This window comes from Notolabrus celidotus, chromosome 17, assembly GCF_009762535.1.
Source record: "Notolabrus celidotus isolate fNotCel1 chromosome 17, fNotCel1.pri, whole genome shotgun sequence".
In the NCBI taxonomy this organism is placed as follows: domain Eukaryota; kingdom Metazoa; phylum Chordata; class Actinopteri; order Labriformes; family Labridae; genus Notolabrus; species Notolabrus celidotus.
This window is the reverse complement of record NC_048288.1, coordinates 11,215,587-11,237,452: the sequence shown is the minus strand read 5'-3', so window position 1 is coordinate 11,237,452 and position 21,866 is coordinate 11,215,587. Positions and strand designations below refer to the sequence as shown.

Sequence of the window (21,866 nt, the reverse complement as noted above, 5' to 3'; positions counted from 1 at the left end):
ATAATACATCTGAACTTGACGGGGAGTTACAGGCAACTTTAAAAATCTTACCACAGAATAGATCTCACAGGCTGTTTCTCTCTCACTCTGGTGAGGATCACAATACAGACGCAGCTTTTGAATCTCCACCTGGGAAAAAAAAAGGGAAGGAGGAAAAGGAAATGTTACATTGGGGTTATGGTAATAAAACATGTAAATCAAATACTGGATTTGAGGTAAGACACGAAATACAGGAATAGAAAGGAGTTGACAGTTTTGTGGGAAACGGAAAAGGTGTTTTACAAACTATTATTAATTAGATAGTGTATTACTAACATCTCATTACATACTTTTATGTTGTCTCTTTTCTTTCATCTCATCCCTCAGTGGGTGGAGTGGTGGAGTGAGCATACAGCCTAACCCTCACCCTCAATCTGCCTTCCCTGTCCTCTTACTAACATCTTACTGTTGACTCCTCTTTGCTGTGTTTGGGGTTGTAGTGTTGGTACTCACAGGCACAGTGATGTCTGTTCCTCGCCTCTTAGCCACCTGTGTCTCCCCATTGATGTAAATAGGCTCCACTGGTTCCAACATCATTTCCTGGATCGGTTCATCCTCAAGGAAACCGGTGACCTGGGTTGGCCTCACCAGGAGTTTGAGCTGATGCCACTTTCCATCGTACAGGTTCTGAGAGGAGGACCAAATATAGTTATTGCAAATGTAGATACATGTACTGGCAGTTTGTTTACTGGGACTGAACCTTTTCCTGATTTACTCCATGAGCGAAGTTGGATGTTAAAACATTTATTAACTTGTCAAATATCCTCCAATCAGACTTCTATTTCTGTTGGCAGCTTTGTGTGTTCTAGTCAAATTTGGTCAGCACAGCCAAAATGTGGGTTTCCTAAATGCTACACAAATAGTAAGTCCAGTAAGGTTTAAAACGAGGACCTGCCTCCGTTTTCCATCACAATCTCTTCTGAAAGCTCAAACCATGCAGAGGGAGAGAGGGAAACAGAGCAGCTATTGTTTCGTAGAGCTACAGTCGTTCTTTCTAAATGACAAATCACAGGTTTTCTACCTCGTGCCACATCAAACCAAATCAAATCAAACATGTGAAAACACAACGTGAACAAAATTACAACCCTGTCTGACGCTCCTCACTAAAATCAAGGTGGCTGTTGGGATGAAGGGTGGTGGGTGCCCTTTGGAAAACACAACCTAGCGTGTGTAACAGGATGTATTATTAGCATGTGCTGCCATCGAAAGAGCTACTCATCCACCGGCTAGTTTCCACTGGGGAAATGCAGCGGTTTAGAGGAGGAAATGTTTCCTTTGAGCCTCCTTTTGGCTTACATCACATTATGCCTTCACTGCCTCTGCTGTGTATTGAAGTGAGCAGTGGATGATATTTAGATAACTGCTAGTTTGGCTCTCTGTAAATCATGGCAGTCAGATCCGTTCACAGCTACCAACATGAAGGGAAAGCCAAGATTGGAAGAGACACAATGTGTTCTTATATCATTTATGGGGCAATTTGAAGCAGTTGTGCATGATTTTTTTTAAAGCTTCATCAAGTGAGTTCTGACCACTAGAGGGCAGGGCAGAAAGGCTCTCATGTAAGGAAACATCCCTTTACATGTCACAATGCAAAACTGCTTACAAGAGTGTTAGCATTGCATCATCAATATTGCTGTTCCTCACTGTTTCAGAGAATAACAGGATTGCAACTTGCAAATGTTTGTATTCCAAGAGGAGGTTAAAGGTTGTCATCACAACAAAGATGTATGATGGGAATACAAAGCAGCAATAGCCACAGCTAGCATTAACACTGGGTGCCATACTGCTGATTTAACAGGTATTTGAGACCTGCTGAAAGTTCACCAGAGACGGTACAGTTGTCGGTACAGTGCTGTGATGCAGTTTATTTGGAAAGACTGAAAAATGTGACGAGCTACTGCTTCAGTCCGAATGAGCAGACATCCAATCACATACAGTAAGTGGCTCTGTTCTGTTACCTTAACATAAAGAAGCATGGACTGTAATGAAGATATCATTGCTGAAAACTGGAAATGCTAATCTGCTTTAATTAGTCTTAAAATAGAAACAAGCATTACATCTGACAAATAAATATTATATTAAATTTAAAATGATCTACAATGTAGAATGTGAAAAAATCTAAGGTGTAATTAAAAAATAATGAGTCTGCGTATTTATATTGTTAATACTTTTTAATTGTCAGTGGCCTGTGATGCACTTTGCAAGTCTGATAAAGTCTTTGTATCCATGTCCAGAGGGCAGAAGTGAGATTTATTCCCATATTGATCTGGAATGGATGTGAAACAGCATCCTTGTACCAACCTCAAAGCTGTCCTTATTAAAGATGACTCTCTGCTCCCTCACTCTAATACTAGTGGTAGTGAAGGTGACAGTTTTGTCCTTTCCACTCAGTGTCACTGCTGCCTGGATCTCCTTATCCTTTGACAGCACTCTCCAGAGGTCAAAGGTCAGCTTGCTTGACGACCCCTTCAGTCGTATTGTGGCTACAAACACATAGGATGGAGGGAGGCCCTCGGGGAAAATGTCCCTAGGAACAAAGTTTAAAAAATGAATCCCATAGGTTGATTAAATAAAATAACTTACATCTTATTCAGAGCCCATCACACTTCTTGGATTGTTTCTTACCTTGTATTCTCAGTAATGTCTGTGCTGGCAGTCAAAGCAAAGGCTGCTTCAGAGATGAGAGAGCCAGGGATCTTCTTGGCTTTCTTCTGAATGTTCATGCCCACCATCAGCTCAAAGCCTTTCTCATCCCGAGATGCCACCGGGATTCGTGTTGGACAAACAGACTCTAATGAAAGAAGAGGGTTCAGATAGCTTTGTCGATAATTAGCTCTAGTTCGACTTCTGGGCCACCTGTAACAAATACTGGTGTGTTCATATTTATTTTTAACGACAACACAAAGCAGTTTCATTTATTTTATTTGAATGTAGGATGTACTCAGCCATTGACTTTGTCTCATATCACAATCTGAAATTTAAAATGCTTCAGGTCCTGTGATAACAGTTTGAGGACTCAAGTTTGATGTGTTAAAATCTGTCTGTTTAGCTCTGCTGATCTCTGCTCTTCTTATTTTCAGTGAGAAATGACATCTGACTATAAACTCAGTAACATTGCATAGTACTTAAACTAAAGTTATAGACACCCAGCCAAGACATGTCATTGTCTAAAAATATGAATCCCTAGTTAAAGGGTTACTTTAGCTTTGTTTTGCCCTTCACCACCTCTTTAAAATATCTTGCTCTCCAATTATGTTGCTTTGGTTGTTAGCTGGTTTTCACCACTACAGTTGGATTACTTGCAAAACCTATTGCCTTTCAGCGCAGTTCAGTAAACAAACATCAGTTTAGTAAGTTTATTATTTTCTTTTGGCTGTTCCAGAAAATCAAAAAGAAGCCCCTGAAGAGCCATTAATTACAAAAAACACTTTGATATTACCCTTTGTAGACGTAGTAGATAATGAATCAAATTACGCTAAGCGGAAAGAAGCTCTGAACAGGTTCCATTTACAAAAAGCAAACCTTAGCCCTTAACGCAGCCAATATTATCTGGGTTAGTCAAGACCAAGTGGCTCCAGTGTTGATAATGAAGCAGATGTGGAACTGCCAGAGTCCATTTGAGGCTTGTTCCAAAAGAAAAGGAATCCCCATTGGGTCCCAGTTTTAGGGCTCAAATGTCCATTCCTTCACAATGTACAGGGCTGTTTTATTTCTTATCATACATCCGTTGTGATTACATTAAAGCTAAAAGTTAAGCATGCATTTTCTAAATTAGAGGCTAACTGGGTTGACTGTAAGACTAATCATCTCCACCTCTTTGCCTGTTTCTTGACTTCATCCATATTTCATAGTCTATGGTCATGACAAAGAAAGTAATGAAGATTGCAAACATAGGAGCAGGTGTTCAAGAAATCAAAGTCTACTCATTCTCCAACAAACAATGTTTCCTGACGCACAGTTTAAGAACTACTTGGGCCAGGAACAACAATACTGCACTGATTGCACTGATGATACAAACAGTAGCATTAGAAAATATCTTTCTCTTTTATCAAAGATTGGAGGAACAAGCCTGTATGCATAAAGCTGTGGGTAAAAAATGTTGGGGTTTTAACATCTAAAGTCCCAAACCTTTAAAGTAATAACAATGTTTGTATTTCCAGAATGAAGAAGAACCATTTAGAACCTGCAACATCTACCACTTCCTCTGTACAGAAAATTCAAGATAAAAGTGTATAAAAGAAAGATTGACTTGGTCCCTGACCTTCACAGAGTTTTTGTTCCATGGAGTCTCGAATACGGTCAATGGTGGTGTAATCTTCAGCATACAGGACATAGGTGGGCGATGGTTTATTGGCAATGGATATCAGCTCTGAGGTAGTAATTTCATCGCCCACTCCAACTGCAAATATTGTAATACCCTGAGCTCGTGCCTCCATACTGGCATCCACCTAAAGAAACACAAGAAAAGGCTGTGAGTGATGAAAATCAGCCCCCTTATTTTTGACAAAGGTTTATAAGTCCCTTAATGATAATAAAGTACTTAAATGCAACCTGAATAAACTGGACTTGGTTTTTCTACTCTAACATTCTTGATGTAACAAAGCAAAGTGACATTTACCACGTCATCCTGAGATTTTCCATCTGTAACTACCACAGCAATGCGATGCTTGACCTGGCTGACTCTTTGTGAAGAAGAGAAAACATGGTCCACAGCAAACCTGATGGCCCTGCCAGTCTGAAAAACAGTCAGAAAACAGGTGAAGGATATGAAAAAGAAACAATGCTGTGAGGAATGATGTTTACTGGTATGAGAACCAGCTTCAAGTCTTGGAAGTTGTATCACATCAGAGTGCAAATAAAGTAATAGCATCAATACGATTGTTTTCAAATGTCCATGTGAAAAACTAGTGACGAGCAGAAGAACTGTTCACAATACTGCAGAAAGTAGATTTTAAAGCAATAGATATGTATTTCAGTTAAAACAGCATGTGTCAGCAACAAAGCAACCAAACGTCACATTCCTGCATGTTTAATTACATTGTAGATTTACTATGTGGTCATATTGCTGCAGACGCACCTGTGGTTGGTAAATGTTGGCATCCTTGGGCCTGCCTAAGTATAGTTTCTATCTTCATGACCTGCTCTAGCATGCACAATTTTAATAGCTTGTGTGTTTGGATGGACTACTGGAGGAAGCGAAGATTTACAAGAACATTTTGTTGAAAATCTTTTAAAGTAAAGTCTCTTTATTCATCTTCCACAACCTAAGCCTAAAGCTGTATGTAATACCGAGGTCTGGTGAATCAAAATTGACATTCTTTTAGAAAATCATGGACACATCCTCAACCTAAAGTAAAGAAGGAACACCTGGCTTCATTTCAGTCCACAGTCCAAAAGCCAGCATCCATGTGACATTATGCCATCCAGACAATTTATTTTAAAGGAAGTCCTACAGACATTACATTCTGCACATATAACAACAGCGTGGCTCTAGCACAGGAGAGTCCGGGTGCTACACTGGCCTGCCTTTAGTCCTGACTTGAACACAATTTGCAAATCATGAAGCTGAAAAAATGATAAAGGAGACCCTGGACTGCTGAGAAGCTGAAATCCTATGAAAGGCATGAATGGACCAACATTTCACTTTCAAAACTCAGTTTACAGATGTTTACAGAGCGTTGTATAAAAAAAGAGGTGATGCAGCACAATAGTCAACATGCCACCAACTGTTGACAAAAAGTCAAAATTGATATGTTTTATTTGGACTATTCAATAAAATGTAGACTTTAAATTATTTTAAAACCATTAATTTGTATCAACATTTCACACAGTATTATAACTATTCTGAAACTGGGGTTGCATTTAAAGTTGTGATATTAAGTTAATAAAAATACATTATGATGTTAATAATGCTGTATGAGTGACATACATAAAAACTTAAGATAATCGAGAGAGATTCATATCTTTAACTCAATTCAAAAATATGAAATATAAGCCATTCATCATTTATTTTTTATAGATAGATATTATTGTTTTTTATTCTTATTTCATTACTAATTATTTAGTTTCTGTCCCATGTAAAATCACTGTTTCCTCTTTACATTTTTATCAACCAACACATCATGAAGTCACATTTCATTGGTTATGCTGCCTAGCTAGCCAGCCGACAGCTAGCTTGTTCGTTAGAATTATTACTTTTTTGCTGAATTAGCTAGCTCATGTTTGCTAGTGCAACCTAAATGTTACTTTCCTGGCAAAGAGTTACTTTTCTTAATACGATTTTCACAGTGCAAATGTGGGAAAAATAATAAAAATCCACAGTTAACTGCTGCCATTCACTCGCAAGCTTAGAAATAAACAAGGCCCGAAAACAACCTAGCAAGTGAGCCAGCTAGCTAGGTAGGTAGGTAGCATGTGCAGCCTTGTTAAGCTTATTGGAAGTGTCTGTCTGCAAACATTAAGCAACAGCAGCTTCATTTAATTCAAAACTACTTCAGCAGGTGCTCACAAGAGTTTTTACTGTGTGCCCTCTGCAGTTTTATGAATTTACAAATGTTTTTCAGTTGTCTATTTAAGCTAGGAGCCTGTACCATGCAGAGCACAGGTGATAGGACTTGCATTTTTCAGAGGGAGATTTGTTAAAATGAGGCAGCTCATAGCAGGTTTTAGTAGGGATAAGAAGCTGTCCCTCAATACACATTTACTGATTATGTTAAAGCAAACTAAAGATGAAAGTGCTCAATACTTTCCAATGACACAAGTATTACGCGCTGTGCTCCCATGGCACTGACAGGAAAATTATGAACCATAGGGAAAGAAAAATGTCATCCAACCTGTGTGTTTCCTCCCAGGTAGGTGATGCCCTGTATGGCCTGGATGAGCATTGTTCCACTCTGATGTTTCCCAAGAGGAATCTCCAGGCGAGGAGTGTCACTGTACTGGATAACAGCAACCTATACAGCAGACACAATGAAAACTGATGGAGTAAGGCAGAATGACGAATGCTATATGCCCCAAAAATTCCGAAAGGAGTGAATGAAATGCAAGATATCCAGAGGTCAATTCATGCTAACCAAAATGATTATAATGTTGTCTTCATTACCTGTGTGTAGTAGGAACTGATGTCAAATTGGCTGGTGATGTTTATAAGCCACTGCTTGGCTGTTTCGAAGTCGGGGACTCCAACGCTCCATGAGCCATCAACAATATAGACCAGATCATTAACAGATGTACTGCAGCCTACAAACGTAAAGATGCACACACACACAAAGGTCGGACAATAAGGCATGTTCCATTATATAAGGCCTGAGATGTGACATTTGATTCCACTTTAATCCTCATTATGTCATGAAATACAACCAAATTATCTTAGGATGTCAAAACAACAACAATATGCTCCTAATATGAGGTTTATGTTGGCATTTGGTTGTGTTATAGATTTACTTTGTTCAGGCTGTATATAAAGTCCCTACCTGCTCGGACATCGTCCTCCTCTGCAGCCTCCAGAGGAGTCAGTAGCAATATTACACTCCATACTGACCACAGCAACATGGCTCTGCAGGAGAATGATCCACCTCTCTCTGGTCCTACCTGGATGTCAAAGTGGAAAACAACATAACAATGATCATCTGTAACCTCCTGACCTTTTCTTTAGCACCCTTTAAGTCCAAAACTTAAAACTGAAACACCTCAGTCTATGACAGTATTCAGTATTTTTTTAGATATGGTACTTTGGACTCTCTTGTGTAGCCCTCTGGCCACAAAGTCCCAGCAGGAATTATATCTAAAAATGAATGAAGCATTGACACTTGTCAACGTTTTATTCCCTGACACAAATATATACATATAAAGAAACACACATAAATATAGTATTTACCATAATGATACATCTATGTGTGTGTTTTAACAAATTAAAGGGATTCATCCCTTAAAAACCCTCATAAATATTCTGTGCTATGATGTTGAGTCAGGAAATATGCGATATATGGCCTGAGATGACGTTTCACTGCCTTGTGAATTCACCACATTTCTCTTTTCCTCTCCACTGTTCTTCTTCCCTCCTCCTATTTCCTGTAAAATGCTTTTGTGAGTCTTCATGTTGTGCCATGCGACATCAGTCTGCTGTTGTGTTTTCCGCGGAGTGCTCCCTGTGTTCGCTTTGCAGTGCAAACATGGTTCCACAGACCACAAGGCTGGGCCGGAGAAAATAACAGCATGCACTCTATGCCGGGGATGGGAAAACTGAAATATAAACATGGAGGAGCATGCAGGCTGCAGTGCGCTGGCAGAGGCTTAAAGACGGGGGAGGATCAGTCTGCTGAAGGGAGAACAGCTACCACATCTTTTCTTTCACAAAGTCTCCCCCTAGCTTTTTGTAATGTAAAACTTTTTCTTTCCTGTTGTAATCAGTTAACACAAAAAAAAAAAACCCTAAATGTGAAAAGACTTGTTAAAAAATGGCTGAGAAAATGTAATGGGTACATCTGTTCAGTTAAGTTCCCCTTGAAAGCTTAAAATACAAATAAACACAATAAAAAAACAATACATATGACTAGGAACAGCAGATAAAGCATACAGAGAATCAATAAACAACATGTACTACTGAAGAGGGCATCACAGTGTCTTGGTGCCCCATGTACACATATGTATCTAATATAAACTACACATGGGTAACAAGTGGGCCATTGGCTTGAAGTGGGTGAACTGTAAGCCCCACAAGGCTAAATGTGAATGTGGTCAAAAACATGGGTCACACATGTTGACTGAAGGGCCTCTACTGGGTTTCATGTTAGGGAAGTGGAAGCAAAGTCATTGCAATAGAAATCCAGGAGGGATGTGGTTTTTTTCTGCAGCTTAAAGAAATGAGGGCAATTAATTCCATAAGGGAACCTTACGCTAAACAGCTTTAAAACAAAAAAAAAGCATGACACAACTTTCTGTTTTGTACTGTAACATCTGGATGTTTTTGTCAATGGCATATAGGGGTCACACATTGCAAGACATATCACTAGAAGGTCTCCTGTTGCAGTCCTGTGCAAACTGATGCTAATTATCTCAGGCATCTGCAAGTTATCAACACATCTCTCAGATGTGCCTCTTCATATCAAGCATAGTTACAATAACTCACAGGAAATTGCATCAGTTTGCCTTTGAATTATATAGATAATAACCCTCCTCTTTTCTTAACATAGCAAACTGGTGTGACACAAGTGGATAATGCTCTTTCATCCCCTGATAGGGTGCTGAAGGCAGAAAGCTGTTGCCATGAAGTTTCCCCAGAAATCAACATGAAGCTCCAGCCCAGCCAGACATCATTTAAGATGATGTTCATAAAACTGCCACAGACATAATCTGCAGTATTTTACATTGTGCTAATTCCCCAGGAGTTTTTTCCAAACTAAGATCCCAAACAATGGCAAGCTTTGAAACCACTGTACAGGTTTGATTTGCATGATTAGGGGCATGGCTGAGTCTACTAACAGGTACACACAGTCAGCATTTCCAATATGGTGACGGCCTCCCTTCTTCGCAAACCACTGGTTTACATCACTGAGACAACATCTATGTTTCCTACCTGCTATGAGCTCAACCCCACCAAGCCAGTGAGACAGCTAGGTTAGTAACATGTGCAGCCTTGTTGAGCTAATAGGAGGTGTTACTTTTCTGTCTGTATCACACCAATTAGGTGCTAACAAGAGTTCCTCACACCCTGCTTGCTCCAGATATTTATTATTTCTTTGACCTGTCTATAAGGTCTTAGGTGTCATAGCACACAGCGCACAGTATAAGAGAGGATTAATCAGCAGGAGATTTATTTCAATGAGGTTTTTTGATATTTTATAGCTGAGTAGTTGTTAAAAAGCAGGCTCTTTCTTTGACCCTCCAGTGTCCCTACACATCAGCAATAACATAGTAAAGATTATACAACTGCTGCAGCTTGGTTAAGTTCAAGCATTAAAACTGCTGGTTATTCATCAAACAGTTTTGGGTGTATACCAGGTTGACACATGATAGTTAGCTTAAGAATATCAGTATTGTGGCCCTGAAGGGCAAAACACAACAACATTTCACAAAAATAACAACATGTTGCCTATCTTCAACACTGCAGGGCTTCTTCTGGAGGTCTTTACATTCCACCATTTGAATGTTGTACTTCCAAAGCAAAGTTCAAACTCCATTGTGAGGAAAGTGTTTCATTTCCATCTCCCATGGACAGTCCCCGCCAGGATTCAAACCCAGGACCCTTGCAATGAAAGGCAGCAGCACTGCCCACCACACCACATGGCAACTTTGAAGTGCTTGCCTCTTTAGATCTTTTCATTTCACAGTTTGTAGTAGTTCAAAAGCACAGATCATGGACATGTGAGGAAGTGTTTCATTTCAATCTCACATTTGCAACACATTGTGGGTTTTGAACCCATAACCATCAGATTGAAAGGTAGCAGGCCTAACCTCAACACCACAGGACTACTTGGACAAACTTACTTGTGTAGGTCTTTTCATTCCACTATTTGGATAGTGTACTTCAAAAGAACATTTCTTGATACAGTGTGAGGAAAGTGTTTTAATTCCATCGCCCGTGGACAGTCCATGTCGAGGATTTGAACCCAGGATCCTTGCATGGAAAGGCAGTGGGCATATCCACAACACCACAGAGCTGCTTGGCAGTGGTTGCCTTATTTGGTCTTTTCATTCCACCACTTTGTTGTAGTTGTTTAAAAGCACAGCTCAAGCTCTCACATTGGAAGCCCTTAGTGGGATTTGAACCAAGAACCATCAGATTGTAAGGTAGCAGACATATCCGCCACACTACAGGGTTGCTTGGAAGAGCTTGCTTTTTTAGATCCTTTAATTCCAGGATTTGGATAGTGTGCTTCCATATATATGTACTTCCAAAGCAAAGTTAGAACTAAAGTGGGAGGAAAGTTTCCCCGCTGGAGTTTGAACCGTCATGGATAACCATCAATTGCTTTTTCATCTGAGGTCTGACACCTGACTCCAACACCTGAGGATGTCCTAATATGATGGCTGCACCATAGGAGTATTAGGCTACATCACATGTGTATCCTTTGTTAAAATATTCCTTTATCATTTCCATCTCCACTTCCATTCCTTCCAACTCTGTTTAAAATGTGTATAATATCAGTATTGAAGCCTGTATTGTAAGCATATGAGAAGCCTCATTAAATATTTGAAGATATAAAGCAGCTTTAAGAGGACAAGTTTGCGGCAGATGATCAGAAAGACAGTGAGACAGACAGACAATGAGAAATGTAGAGTAGCTGTATGACTGTTGAAGTTCAGATTGTTGAAGCATATAAAGAGCATCGCTGAAAATTAAGAAAAAGGAACTAACTGCATGGGGTCATGGACAGATGATACTAATTTACAACACTGGCAATAGAGAGAGGTAGACAAACAGACAGACTGAAAAGGGATTTGAATGAACCAAATGATGTATACTGAGAGCATAAAGTTTTTTTTTACCTAATGTAAAATGTAATGACATATCTTGACTGTGTGTGTGTGTGTCTGTCAGAATGTTTTATTAGCTCATTCTAAACACCCATCTTTGAGATCAACTTTTCCTTTTAGCTGTATAAACAAATCAGTTTTAAATCATCTTTGGATAAACATTTTGAGTCGTCCGTTCAACGTTTTTAGTTGGTAGCCGGGTAATAAGCAAAGTAATATGTTGTGAACGAGTGGTTTTGCAAATCATTTTGCACCGGGGTCAATCTCACCCTGTCGGTATTCAAATTGGCATTAAAACCTGCTCATTATCCATTATCCCTTTTTTAAAGATTTGAACTTTAATGAAGGATTTCAAATGGGACTTGAACTCCACCCTCAACCAATAAAGTTCTATGTCTGTTTTAGCCATCATTCACCCCTCACCACTTTCCCAAAACAGGCTATATCAATCTTTCAACTACACCACCAGACTCCCCACTTCTCCTCCATAATAATTACTTAGGCTACTGGAGGTTGCAGCATGTCTATTAATGTAAATATGTAAGTGCAGACAGTCTCTGCGTTGGAATGAGTGTAATTAATGTTTCTGAAGGCTGAAAACATTTCACTTTTCTAAGGTTCAAACTAGAAGCTATTGACATTATCTCAATAAAGACGACAAAGAGAACAGTTCCTTCAGTGACAGTGTACACAGTTTTTTTGCCACAACTCTGTTACTATCAATGCTCACTCGCTGGTTTAATAGAACAGAGCTAGGATCATTATCATCAGTAACACATAGGATTCTCCTGCTGTGTTAAGTCAAAATGACCGTTTTGAAAAGGGTGTAATGGAATCCTGTGGTTGGACATGTCAAAGCAAATCAGTGAGGAATGCTGCTCTGATAATAACTTGAACTTCAAACCTTTAATTCTAGTATTCAAATTGGACTGCTGGGTTTGAATCTACTAGTTCACCCTACAAGCTATCACATTTGTAGAGGTTTTAAAGTTAAGTATATGATCATCTCACAAAACAAATAGATAAATCAAAAAACAAGGTTTCGTTCCTTATCATACGCTCTTCAAACAAGCCCAAAGCTAAAATGCAAGCTGTATTTGCATTTAATGGATAAAGATCTTAGTTGTAAAGAAAGTGTCAGGGTTGATAAATGGGTCAACACAGTGTGTCTTTGGGTGCTGGTTTGTCCCTGTGGTTAAACTTGCTTCTCACTATGTATGGAGGCCATTCCCCTTGAGGCAGACTAGGTTTGGTTCCAACTAGCGGCCTTTTGCTTCATGTCATCCCACACTCTCCTCCAGTTGCTCTTCCACCCCACACACACACACATTAAAGGGGAGAACAGCCACTATTTAACCGTCAACATCAATCATAACCACAACCTTTTCTCTGACAGAGTAGTTTGTCTACAAATCCAACCAAAACTGCAACTATAGCGGTGGACGAGCAGGAAGTGTTCACACAACTGTGATTTGAACTGGTGTAAAATGTGGGGACAAACTTCACCGCTCTGCCAGTAGTGTTGCCAGTTCTGATTACACTAAGGGCATATAGTATTTTAATGGCAAATAACAGGAGAATTACCTCACCAACTGAAAGTAAACTTAACTCTTAAAATGTATGCAATATTAATGGATTGGTTTCCTTTTTTTCACTCACTTTCTCAAAATTCAATTGAAAATGTGTTTCAAATTAGCATGGAAACCTGGCAAACTTTTTGAGGACTGTCTCCAATGGTCAAATAGAAATCCAGTCAAATTTTCAAGTCGGCATCTGCCAGAAAACTAGTTTTCTCCTCATATGATTTTAAAACATTTTTAAAAAAAGTTTCAAAAAAAGTTATTTTAGCCTATTTTAACATTATTTTACTCTTTATGACAAGCCTCATCTTGCACTGCTGTTGTCACTGACATGTTGACTGTTGAGTGTGGTTTGTCTGTTTGTGTTGTTTATTGACAAGCTGATACACTGCAAACCAAATTGCCCTCTGGGATTAATAAAGTTATCTGAATCTGAATCGGAATAACTGTCTCTGAATCGGAATAACTGTCTAGGGTTTCTAAGTGTTTCTTCTTTTTTTGCTGTTTATCTTGAACCAATACAAATGTAAAAAATCCTGAATTATTCCTTGTCCTTGAGTTTAGATTTCATGTTTTTTTCATCATTTAATCCATATCATTCAAAACAAGCAAAAATAAAGTTTGAGGGTCAGCTAAGGATAAAGGGTTAAAATATGAAACTTTACATTTCTATCAAACTTTACATTTCTATCAAATTCTGAACACAGATTTGAGTCTTCACAGTCGTTTTTATCTACTGGTGTGATGTTATACACTAACTGAGACATGCTTTCTGATAAGGGCAATTTGAAACAGTCACAAAAGTGCAAACGGCCTTCAGGGTAAAAAAAAGTGCTGATATTTCAACACAGAAGGCCATGTAATCCCACATTATGGCTGAGTCTTCAGTAAACAACTCTGACAACATGCTACTGGATAATTATTCAAATGTGTCACGGTTTCTAAAAATGTCTCTACTCAGATCCTGAAAAAGACACCATTTTTTTTTACCTTCCTCAGATCCATCCATACATCACTCTTTCATTTTAAAGCATGTTAGTCATTACAGACACACAGTGTGGATAGGTGGGTAGTGAACCTGAATTCCTTCAAACCTCACTCTACATTTGGAAAACCAGAAGTGCAGCGGACCGACCACATCAACCTTCTCCGCTGGCTTCAGCATCACAGAACATTCCTTGTGCAGCAGTTGTTGGGATTGCTCAGCGCCTTTGACTGGTTTATGAAACAGAGATGACTGCAGGGAGCACACATATTTATCATTGATGATTAAAATCTATATTATTTCTGACTCCATCTGATGAACCCATCTCTATTTTAACAAAAGAGTATGATGCATCACAAAACACGTATTAAAAGTAACTACAAACATTTGTTTTAAAAGGTTTAAAGGCATAGTGTGTAGAAATGACAACATTTAGCAATATTAAGTGGTCAGACTCTAAATGTAGAAACATGGCCATGCAAGAGGGCTGCCTCCATGGAAGAGGATCTGCTGTCATGTAAATAAAAATGGCTCATTCCGATTTTTATATTGATGATATGATGATTACACACTGATTTAAACTTACTTGTGATTATGACATTCCATTTATACCAAGTCTGCTCTACTAAATGCCGTTAAATACTGCACACTGTACTTTCAAACATTTACAAAACCACATTGGTGACTTTGCCCTCTATATGACTCTGATTCAGTCACCAACTACTTTTCCGCACAGGGTACAAATCCAACTAGTCCACCAGCTCATGCAACCACATCAATGATTATTTTAGCATCCTACTGTGGGCAAGTTAAATATCTTCATATCAACAAGTTGCACTTAACAAACATGAGATATAACATTAAAAACACCCTCAGTTTGCTTATTACCCCAGGTCACAAAAGAGAAAGAAAGGTAGAATTGATATTTTGTTATTTAAATGTAATGTAAAGATAATAGTGCATATTTTAGGTCATGATGTCACAGGTTAATTTAAAGTGTAATTTATTGTGGACTGGCGCTGTAGAAACTTAGAAACTAATTATTGCGTTGTTGAATTGGATTTTGCATATTAATTCATTTGTCACTTAATCTTAATAGTCGATACGTAGTATAAGTTCTGGCCTTGTTTGTCATGTTTTATCAACCCCCCCCCCCCCCCCCCCCCCCCCCCCTGGGCTGTCATTGACAAGAGCTGGATACTCTCAACCTTCATCAATTACAAGAAGACTGGTATCAACAGCAGATAAGATATTCTATTAGTACCTTCTTATCAGTGGGATAGGAACTAAATAAGATATGGACTATCATAATTGAAATTTGAAGAAAAACAAACTGGCGGAAAGTTATGAAAAAAGTACAGAATAGTTTTGTATTGTAAGTATTATGTATACTTAAAAACTTTTGAACTATTGAGAACAAACATGATTTCTGATTTACATACATTTATTTATTTTTTTCCCTCCTTTTTTAAATACTAAGAGTTTTTGTAAACTACTTTGAGGTCTCTTGTGTTTTATTGAATATTGCCCCTAGTTTAATTTGACTCTTTTGAGTTACATGCATACATATAAACATACATACACATACACATTTATATTAGTTATTCAATCACAAACTGATGGAAAATGTGCATGCTGAAGCCAAGGCTTATCCTGCCTACCCTTTTAGATAACTTCTACAGCCAAGGCAACTTTATGCTAGTAAATTATGTTATCTTATAACAAAACAATCTTAGACATTTCATTCAGAAACAAACTTACAAGCAAAAAACAGAATTTCAAAATATTTCCTTCTCAACAAGAAGCAAGACAAGTGAACCTGAGTGAAGTCTTATTTCAAGAACTGTGTTTATCATACTTATTCATCAGCTTATTTTTAATCTTTTGTATCTTATGTTGCCAAAGTATTTATGCTAAAATGTAATTGTAAAGGTAAACATATGCTACATTTGGGTTAAGCTTTATTAAGTTATAGTTAAGAAAAAAGATTATGGTTTGGGTTGAGGTATGTCAGTTATTAATTTGCACATAAAGTTCATAAAGTTCATAAAGTATGTTACACACATTGTGTACATTTCTGACATACCCTACATTTTGTACAAGGAGCTAACACTGACTTTTATGTTCACACCAGGCACGTACTCCAGACACGTGAGTGTGAATCCCTTTGTCTGTGACTCAAATGGGCCTGAAATTGGCCATTTTTCATAATAATTACTACCAACACTACCACCAGAGGTCTACACCCAACTATACACACAAATACAGGTCAAAATGAGCCACTGCACAGTTATTAACACAGTCTCTTTTTTAACTGATCAGACAGAAAAATCAAATGTATTTGTTCCAGCTATAGTCTGTTCTTTCGACCTTAACTTTGGGATCTGAAATCATATTGAATCAAGATGGGCTTAGAGACCAAATCATGGGATAACATACACAGAACTTATGTCTGTCTCATGTTTGCTTACATTGACCAACATTACCTACCACAAGCTTCTGCTGATATTACATCAAGAAAGGCTGTGTCTAAACTGAGCAAGGGTTTGAACTACATTTCATTGCTTCTGAATTTAACTGTTCTTCTTTTAAAAGGAAAACATAATCATGTGTTCTTTCAAAATCTAAACATCTTTAAAAGTATTTAAAGAATAAACTATTTAGAGCAAAAAACAACTACTGCAACCAAAAAAAATGTCTGCAATGAAACATTCTTGTACTACATGATTAGTAAGTGCTTCTGAACTTTATACTTTGCTGAAATTCAGCAGTGATCTTTATACGGTGAAACCACATCCAAAGCTATAAGTCATCCATTGACTGTCTTGTACACCATCCCACACACCTCTATCATTTCCAGTTGATTCAGTCCAGTTGTATGTACAGTAATTTTGGTACGCTATTTCAGGCCACAGACTAAGTTAAAAATGCAACTTTAAATGCAAACTGACATACACACAGAGCGAGAGAGAGCGAGGGAGAGAGAAAGTTGTGCCATGTGCTAAAGCAGAGGAGACCTCGCTGACCCATAATCACAGAGGTGCATGTATGCAGTTATACTGTATATTTAGCTTGTCTTCTCATTGTCCTGATGGCTGGTCACTTGTGGCCAAACCAAACTCATGCCACAGTAACATCAAGTTATGAAGAGGACACTAAAATAACAGCGATGATACATGCATGCATATATACCATACATACAGCCACGTATGAAACAACCATCTAACGAACTAACCAACAACCAAAACTAAGAGCAGAGGTCGCTTAAACTCTCTAAAAAGAGCCAAAATAATCCTGATGACATGCTGTCTTCGTAAAACAAATCTCACTTTTACTTTAAAAAGTTCATGTCCCTAAGTTTTATGTCAGCCTAACCAAAAAGCTGGTAATCTCATTATAGATTAAAAATGAGAAGCAGCCTCTGTAGAAAGCTTCTAAGATGATGCACACAATAAAGGATACATGACAGGGCCTTACCTTACTCTTTCAGCTGGTGTATGCTGTGATGAATGCCACAGAGGAGAAAGTGGAGAGAGTGAAGTCCTGACTTGGTGGTGACAGTCCTCCCTCTGGTTGGCAGAGGGAGTGGTGGGAGTGTCAGGGCAGCCTTCACAAATTGTGGCTAGCTTCACCACAGAATGGGACACTACACAGACAAGTGTAGAGGAACACACAGAGATACACATCTGATGTATAAACTGCACACAGTGTGAACATGCTTTATTGTTTGTGTATATGAGCATGTAATTTCAGTTTTTGTCAAACACCTGTAATTCATTTGGTATGAATATTCAAAGACTGAAACGTGAACAGTTTTGAGAGTTTCTGATGTTTTTATTTATCTGCATAACTCATAGAGGGACAGCAATGTCATGTTAGACTGCCATGCTTATGATGCTATTATTCATTATGAAATAAATGGATCACGTGTGAAATGTTACCATAAAAGATAAACAGCTGCAGGGCTGTGGTTTGACAGCCAGCATGTTTTCTTATGCTGAAGTACAGGGGTTCAGTGAAATTACAGATCATGGAGGCCCTGTGGTGACAGACCCAATACCATCTGCAGCATGTGTGGGATCCCTTTGATACCCTGTGTAAGTAATGATTTTCCAATTACCAACTCAAAAGTAATGAATTTTAACATTTTTGCAAATAGAGATACACTGCACTCATTTCATTGTATTTAAAAGAAATACCTCTCTACAACAGGAGAGGTGTTAGATTAACCTTTTTTTCTCTCTCTAGCTCATAGTTGACCTTATCTGATTTATTTTGTATTTTGTTTTATTACTATGCATATTATGCATTACCTCTCTTTTTCATATTACTGCTAAATCAAAATTAAAAATACACTGTTAAAACATTCTCATTTAGGTACCTCTTAGGAAGCAGAAACTATATCCAAAGTGAAATTATTTAAATTATGTTATGTTAGGGTTATCGTACCAATGTTGGGGTTTTTATTCATAGTTATGCAGAAAAGCTCACCGTGCATTCACATTTTTTATTTGCTAAGTGGTGAGGAGCTAAAGTCTTTTCCTCTGTAGGGACTTAGGTTGAGAACCAGAGTCATCAGTTCTAGTTTGGAAATTGGGCTATTTGCTGGCGAGGTTCCTTTTGAAAGGCATGCACCCCCAACTGCTGGGTCCTCTTGTCCATCTACAGACCCATCACTCTGACATCTCTCTGAAAGTGATTGTTCATCGGGTGCTGTTTGTGCATGTTTCGGTGTATCAGATTCTGTGTGTGTAACATTTTTCAACACAGTGACAATTTTAAATTCTGCTTGGAGATGAATAAAGTATATGTAAGGGATAATGTATGGTTATCGGGCACTTATGGGAAATAGAACCACTTCCGGGTGGACAGGACCCCGACACCAACCATACATTATCCTCCTTCTTACCAAGCTACTAACTTAAAATACAAACATGTTGGCAAAAACATTGATCAAAGGATGATTGTATTGATTTAAAATAATTTATTAAATCGTTTTTAAAAACTTGTCTCAGTGAATCCACCGCAGTTAGCGTTCCATGGTGATGGATTTTTATCTGCCTGTCCGCTTCATTCATTCAGCTCTCCTTCTTCTCTGAGCTCTGCGGTTCACACACCTTTAAAAATAAACGAGACAAATGTCACAACTATTAACACTGCTGCTATCATCACCACCGCTCATGATCTAATTTTCTTTGTCACTAACGGTAACCTAAAGTTTCACGCATATGCTTTGCTGCCTTTGCTAATATTGCTGGACAGGATCCTAAACAAAACTGTCCGTAGCCTGCCGATTTAGCATGCTAAACAAAACTAATGTTTTTGCCACATTGTTTTGATTTGAACGGAAACTGACAGTTTTACCTCATCTTACGGTCTATGGTGTCAACAAGCTGAAGGACATATGCTGGAACTCTTTTCCGCGGATTGATTTGACATGACGTGTGATCAGTTTGTCTCTGGCGTTGCTCATGTTATTGAAAGTTAATAACCGTTATCAAGGGGATTGTCAAGGTGTTTCCACCAATCAGAATCAAGCATCTGACACAGCCGGAAGATCAGTAAGAGAGCTGGATAATAATGAAAAATAATAATAGTGTAGTGCAGTAAAAAGGAAAATATCTATTTGAACTTTAGAGAAATTAGTTTTGCAGAGTAGCTGTGAATGCAAGGTTATGTGTATTTTTTTCTAGTATAGCGCTTCGGTCAATATACTTATTACAACATTGCAAACCACCACTGTTGAGCTACTGTCATGCTGACCATAAGTGACTGCTCATTTAACCTTTCCAGGAGTTTAAAGGCTCCTCCTTGTGGGTATATGTTACTATTTACATGATAACTGTTTCTGCATGGGCAAGAATAGAAAGCTGCATGGGGCCACTTAAGGGATAAAGAATCTTTGTAAGAAGTGTCATATTTATGTTGTATCTTTCAACACAGAGTAGACTGATAGGGATGTCAGCAACACAGCTTTTGGATGTGAATACTGAACTTTTGTTGCCCCCTGTTGGAGCATAGAGCAAAAACCCTAAACCCAAACCCCCCCCAAACCTAACGCTGTTGACTCTAAATGGTAGGTTTGTCATGGCCTTTCTGGACTCAAAATGTAAATGAAAAAAACAGCAAAAACAAAGCTCTGATTTTTAAAAGAAAAAAACTGACTGTGTGCCCTCATATCTTGTCCAGCAACACCACACAGGGCTGGACAACACAAAGGACAAAAACAAGTTCCAAGTCTTTGTTTATTACAGAAGAGGACAAGGGCAAGTGTCAATACTGTTCAGTTTATGATGGAAGGAATGTGCTGTTTTTTCCTTTTCATGCAGCAGTTCATGTTGAACTGAATCACTGAATGTTTCTACAGTATGTATCTATTTTAAGAAAACAGGAAAGGGAGTAACTTCTGGCCTTCAGCCACACAATACATTACACTATGCACTAAATACATGAAAGTATAGCCTAAAATCCACCATGTGTATACTCTGTAGAAGTGTTACTTCTTAGGCAAATAAATCTTCAAGGACTTGTCAACAACATGAAGCACAGTCCAGCAATGGACAACACAGCAGTGTATAGTTCAGTGTGTGTGAGCAGACTCAGTTCAGTGAGGTTTGTTTGTTGTTTTTTCTTATCTCCTTATATCTGATCTCCTGTTTCTTGATGAACTGTAGAAAATGAACACAGGAAAAGGAAGTACTTGTCTGGCTTTTCAGATACAGACTTAGGAAACACTGCAGCTGCCAAATTTGCCGAGTGACAACCTCAAGGGCACACTCTTTCAGTTCCCTTGTTTCTGTAACTGCTATTTGTATCCTGTAGAGAGCAGCATTGCACCGTTAGAAATCAATTGAACTTCAGTTTTAACCTTGTAACAGATTTTTTTCCCTTTGACCATTATTTAGTTTAAAGATGTAAAAACATCAACTGAAGTGTTACAGGGTTACACAATGACACTATCCTATGTGGTCAGTTGAGGTACATGAATCCTCAAGACAAATTCACCTAACAAAGTCATTATAGTCCAAACAAAGTCTTTCCCTAAGCCAAAATATGATGACAGGTAGAATTCAATTTGATGTTTTTATTATTGGCAATAAAATTGTTTCAAGATTTCACCTCACCCACTTGTTAATTTAAGATAAGATAAAATAATCCTTTATTCATCTTGCAACAGGGAAATTTCAGCGTTACAGCAGCAAAGTGGATAGAGCAAAACAGTATAAAGTAACAAGAGCATATAAAATAGTAATTATCAAGAAATTATGAACAATTTTAAAAAGGAAAAAAGGAAAATTAGCATGTCCATACCCATGTTCATTACATGCAAAGATACAGCAATACTGCAATACAGGTTTTGAACATTTCAGGATATAGAATGCTGGATTAAACTAGTGAAGACACCCTCACTAAAAAAATTAAATGAAAAGAACGGTTAAAGCTGCTGTTGGTAGTCGTGATATAAACATCAGTTCGGAGAGAAGTTTCAAATGTCAACATTACTTACGTCATAACGGGAACGAGGGGCATAATAACATTGCTTTATACATAGGCATTGGAAAACAGAGATTTCACTATAGTCTCAAATAAATTCACTTACCGATGAGTACTGATGGGTATTATGACTTTTTCTCCAAACCCAGCAGAAAAAAAGGAATGTTTTTGACCCCATTCCTACCAATAGCAGCTTTAAGAAGAGAAAAGAAGAGAAAAGAAAAGAAAACATTTGTCATATATTTGACCATCAAGACACAATTTCATACAGACTGACTCAGAGCCTGGCTTTA

General features: G+C 38.2%; 1 protein-coding gene across 1 annotated transcript in view; it reads right to left on the bottom strand.

The window, feature by feature from the left end:
• Nucleotides 1-7,590, bottom strand: part of si:dkey-225n22.4 (collagen alpha-1(XXI) chain) — a 72,882-nt gene extending 65,292 nt beyond the window's left edge. The window contains exons 1-9 of the mRNA XM_034706126.1: nt 7,512-7,590; nt 7,142-7,278; nt 6,873-6,992; nt 4,658-4,774; nt 4,301-4,487; nt 2,665-2,830; nt 2,341-2,566; nt 493-666; nt 52-129 (exon numbers count right to left, since the gene is read on the bottom strand). Of these exons, the coding sequence (XP_034562017.1) occupies nt 52-129; nt 493-666; nt 2,341-2,566; nt 2,665-2,830; nt 4,301-4,487; nt 4,658-4,774; nt 6,873-6,992; nt 7,142-7,278; nt 7,512-7,590 (1,284 nt within the window). The remainder of the gene's footprint in view (nt 1-51; nt 130-492; nt 667-2,340; nt 2,567-2,664; nt 2,831-4,300; nt 4,488-4,657; nt 4,775-6,872; nt 6,993-7,141; nt 7,279-7,511) is intronic.
• Between the last annotated feature and the right edge of the window lie 14,276 nt (nt 7,591-21,866).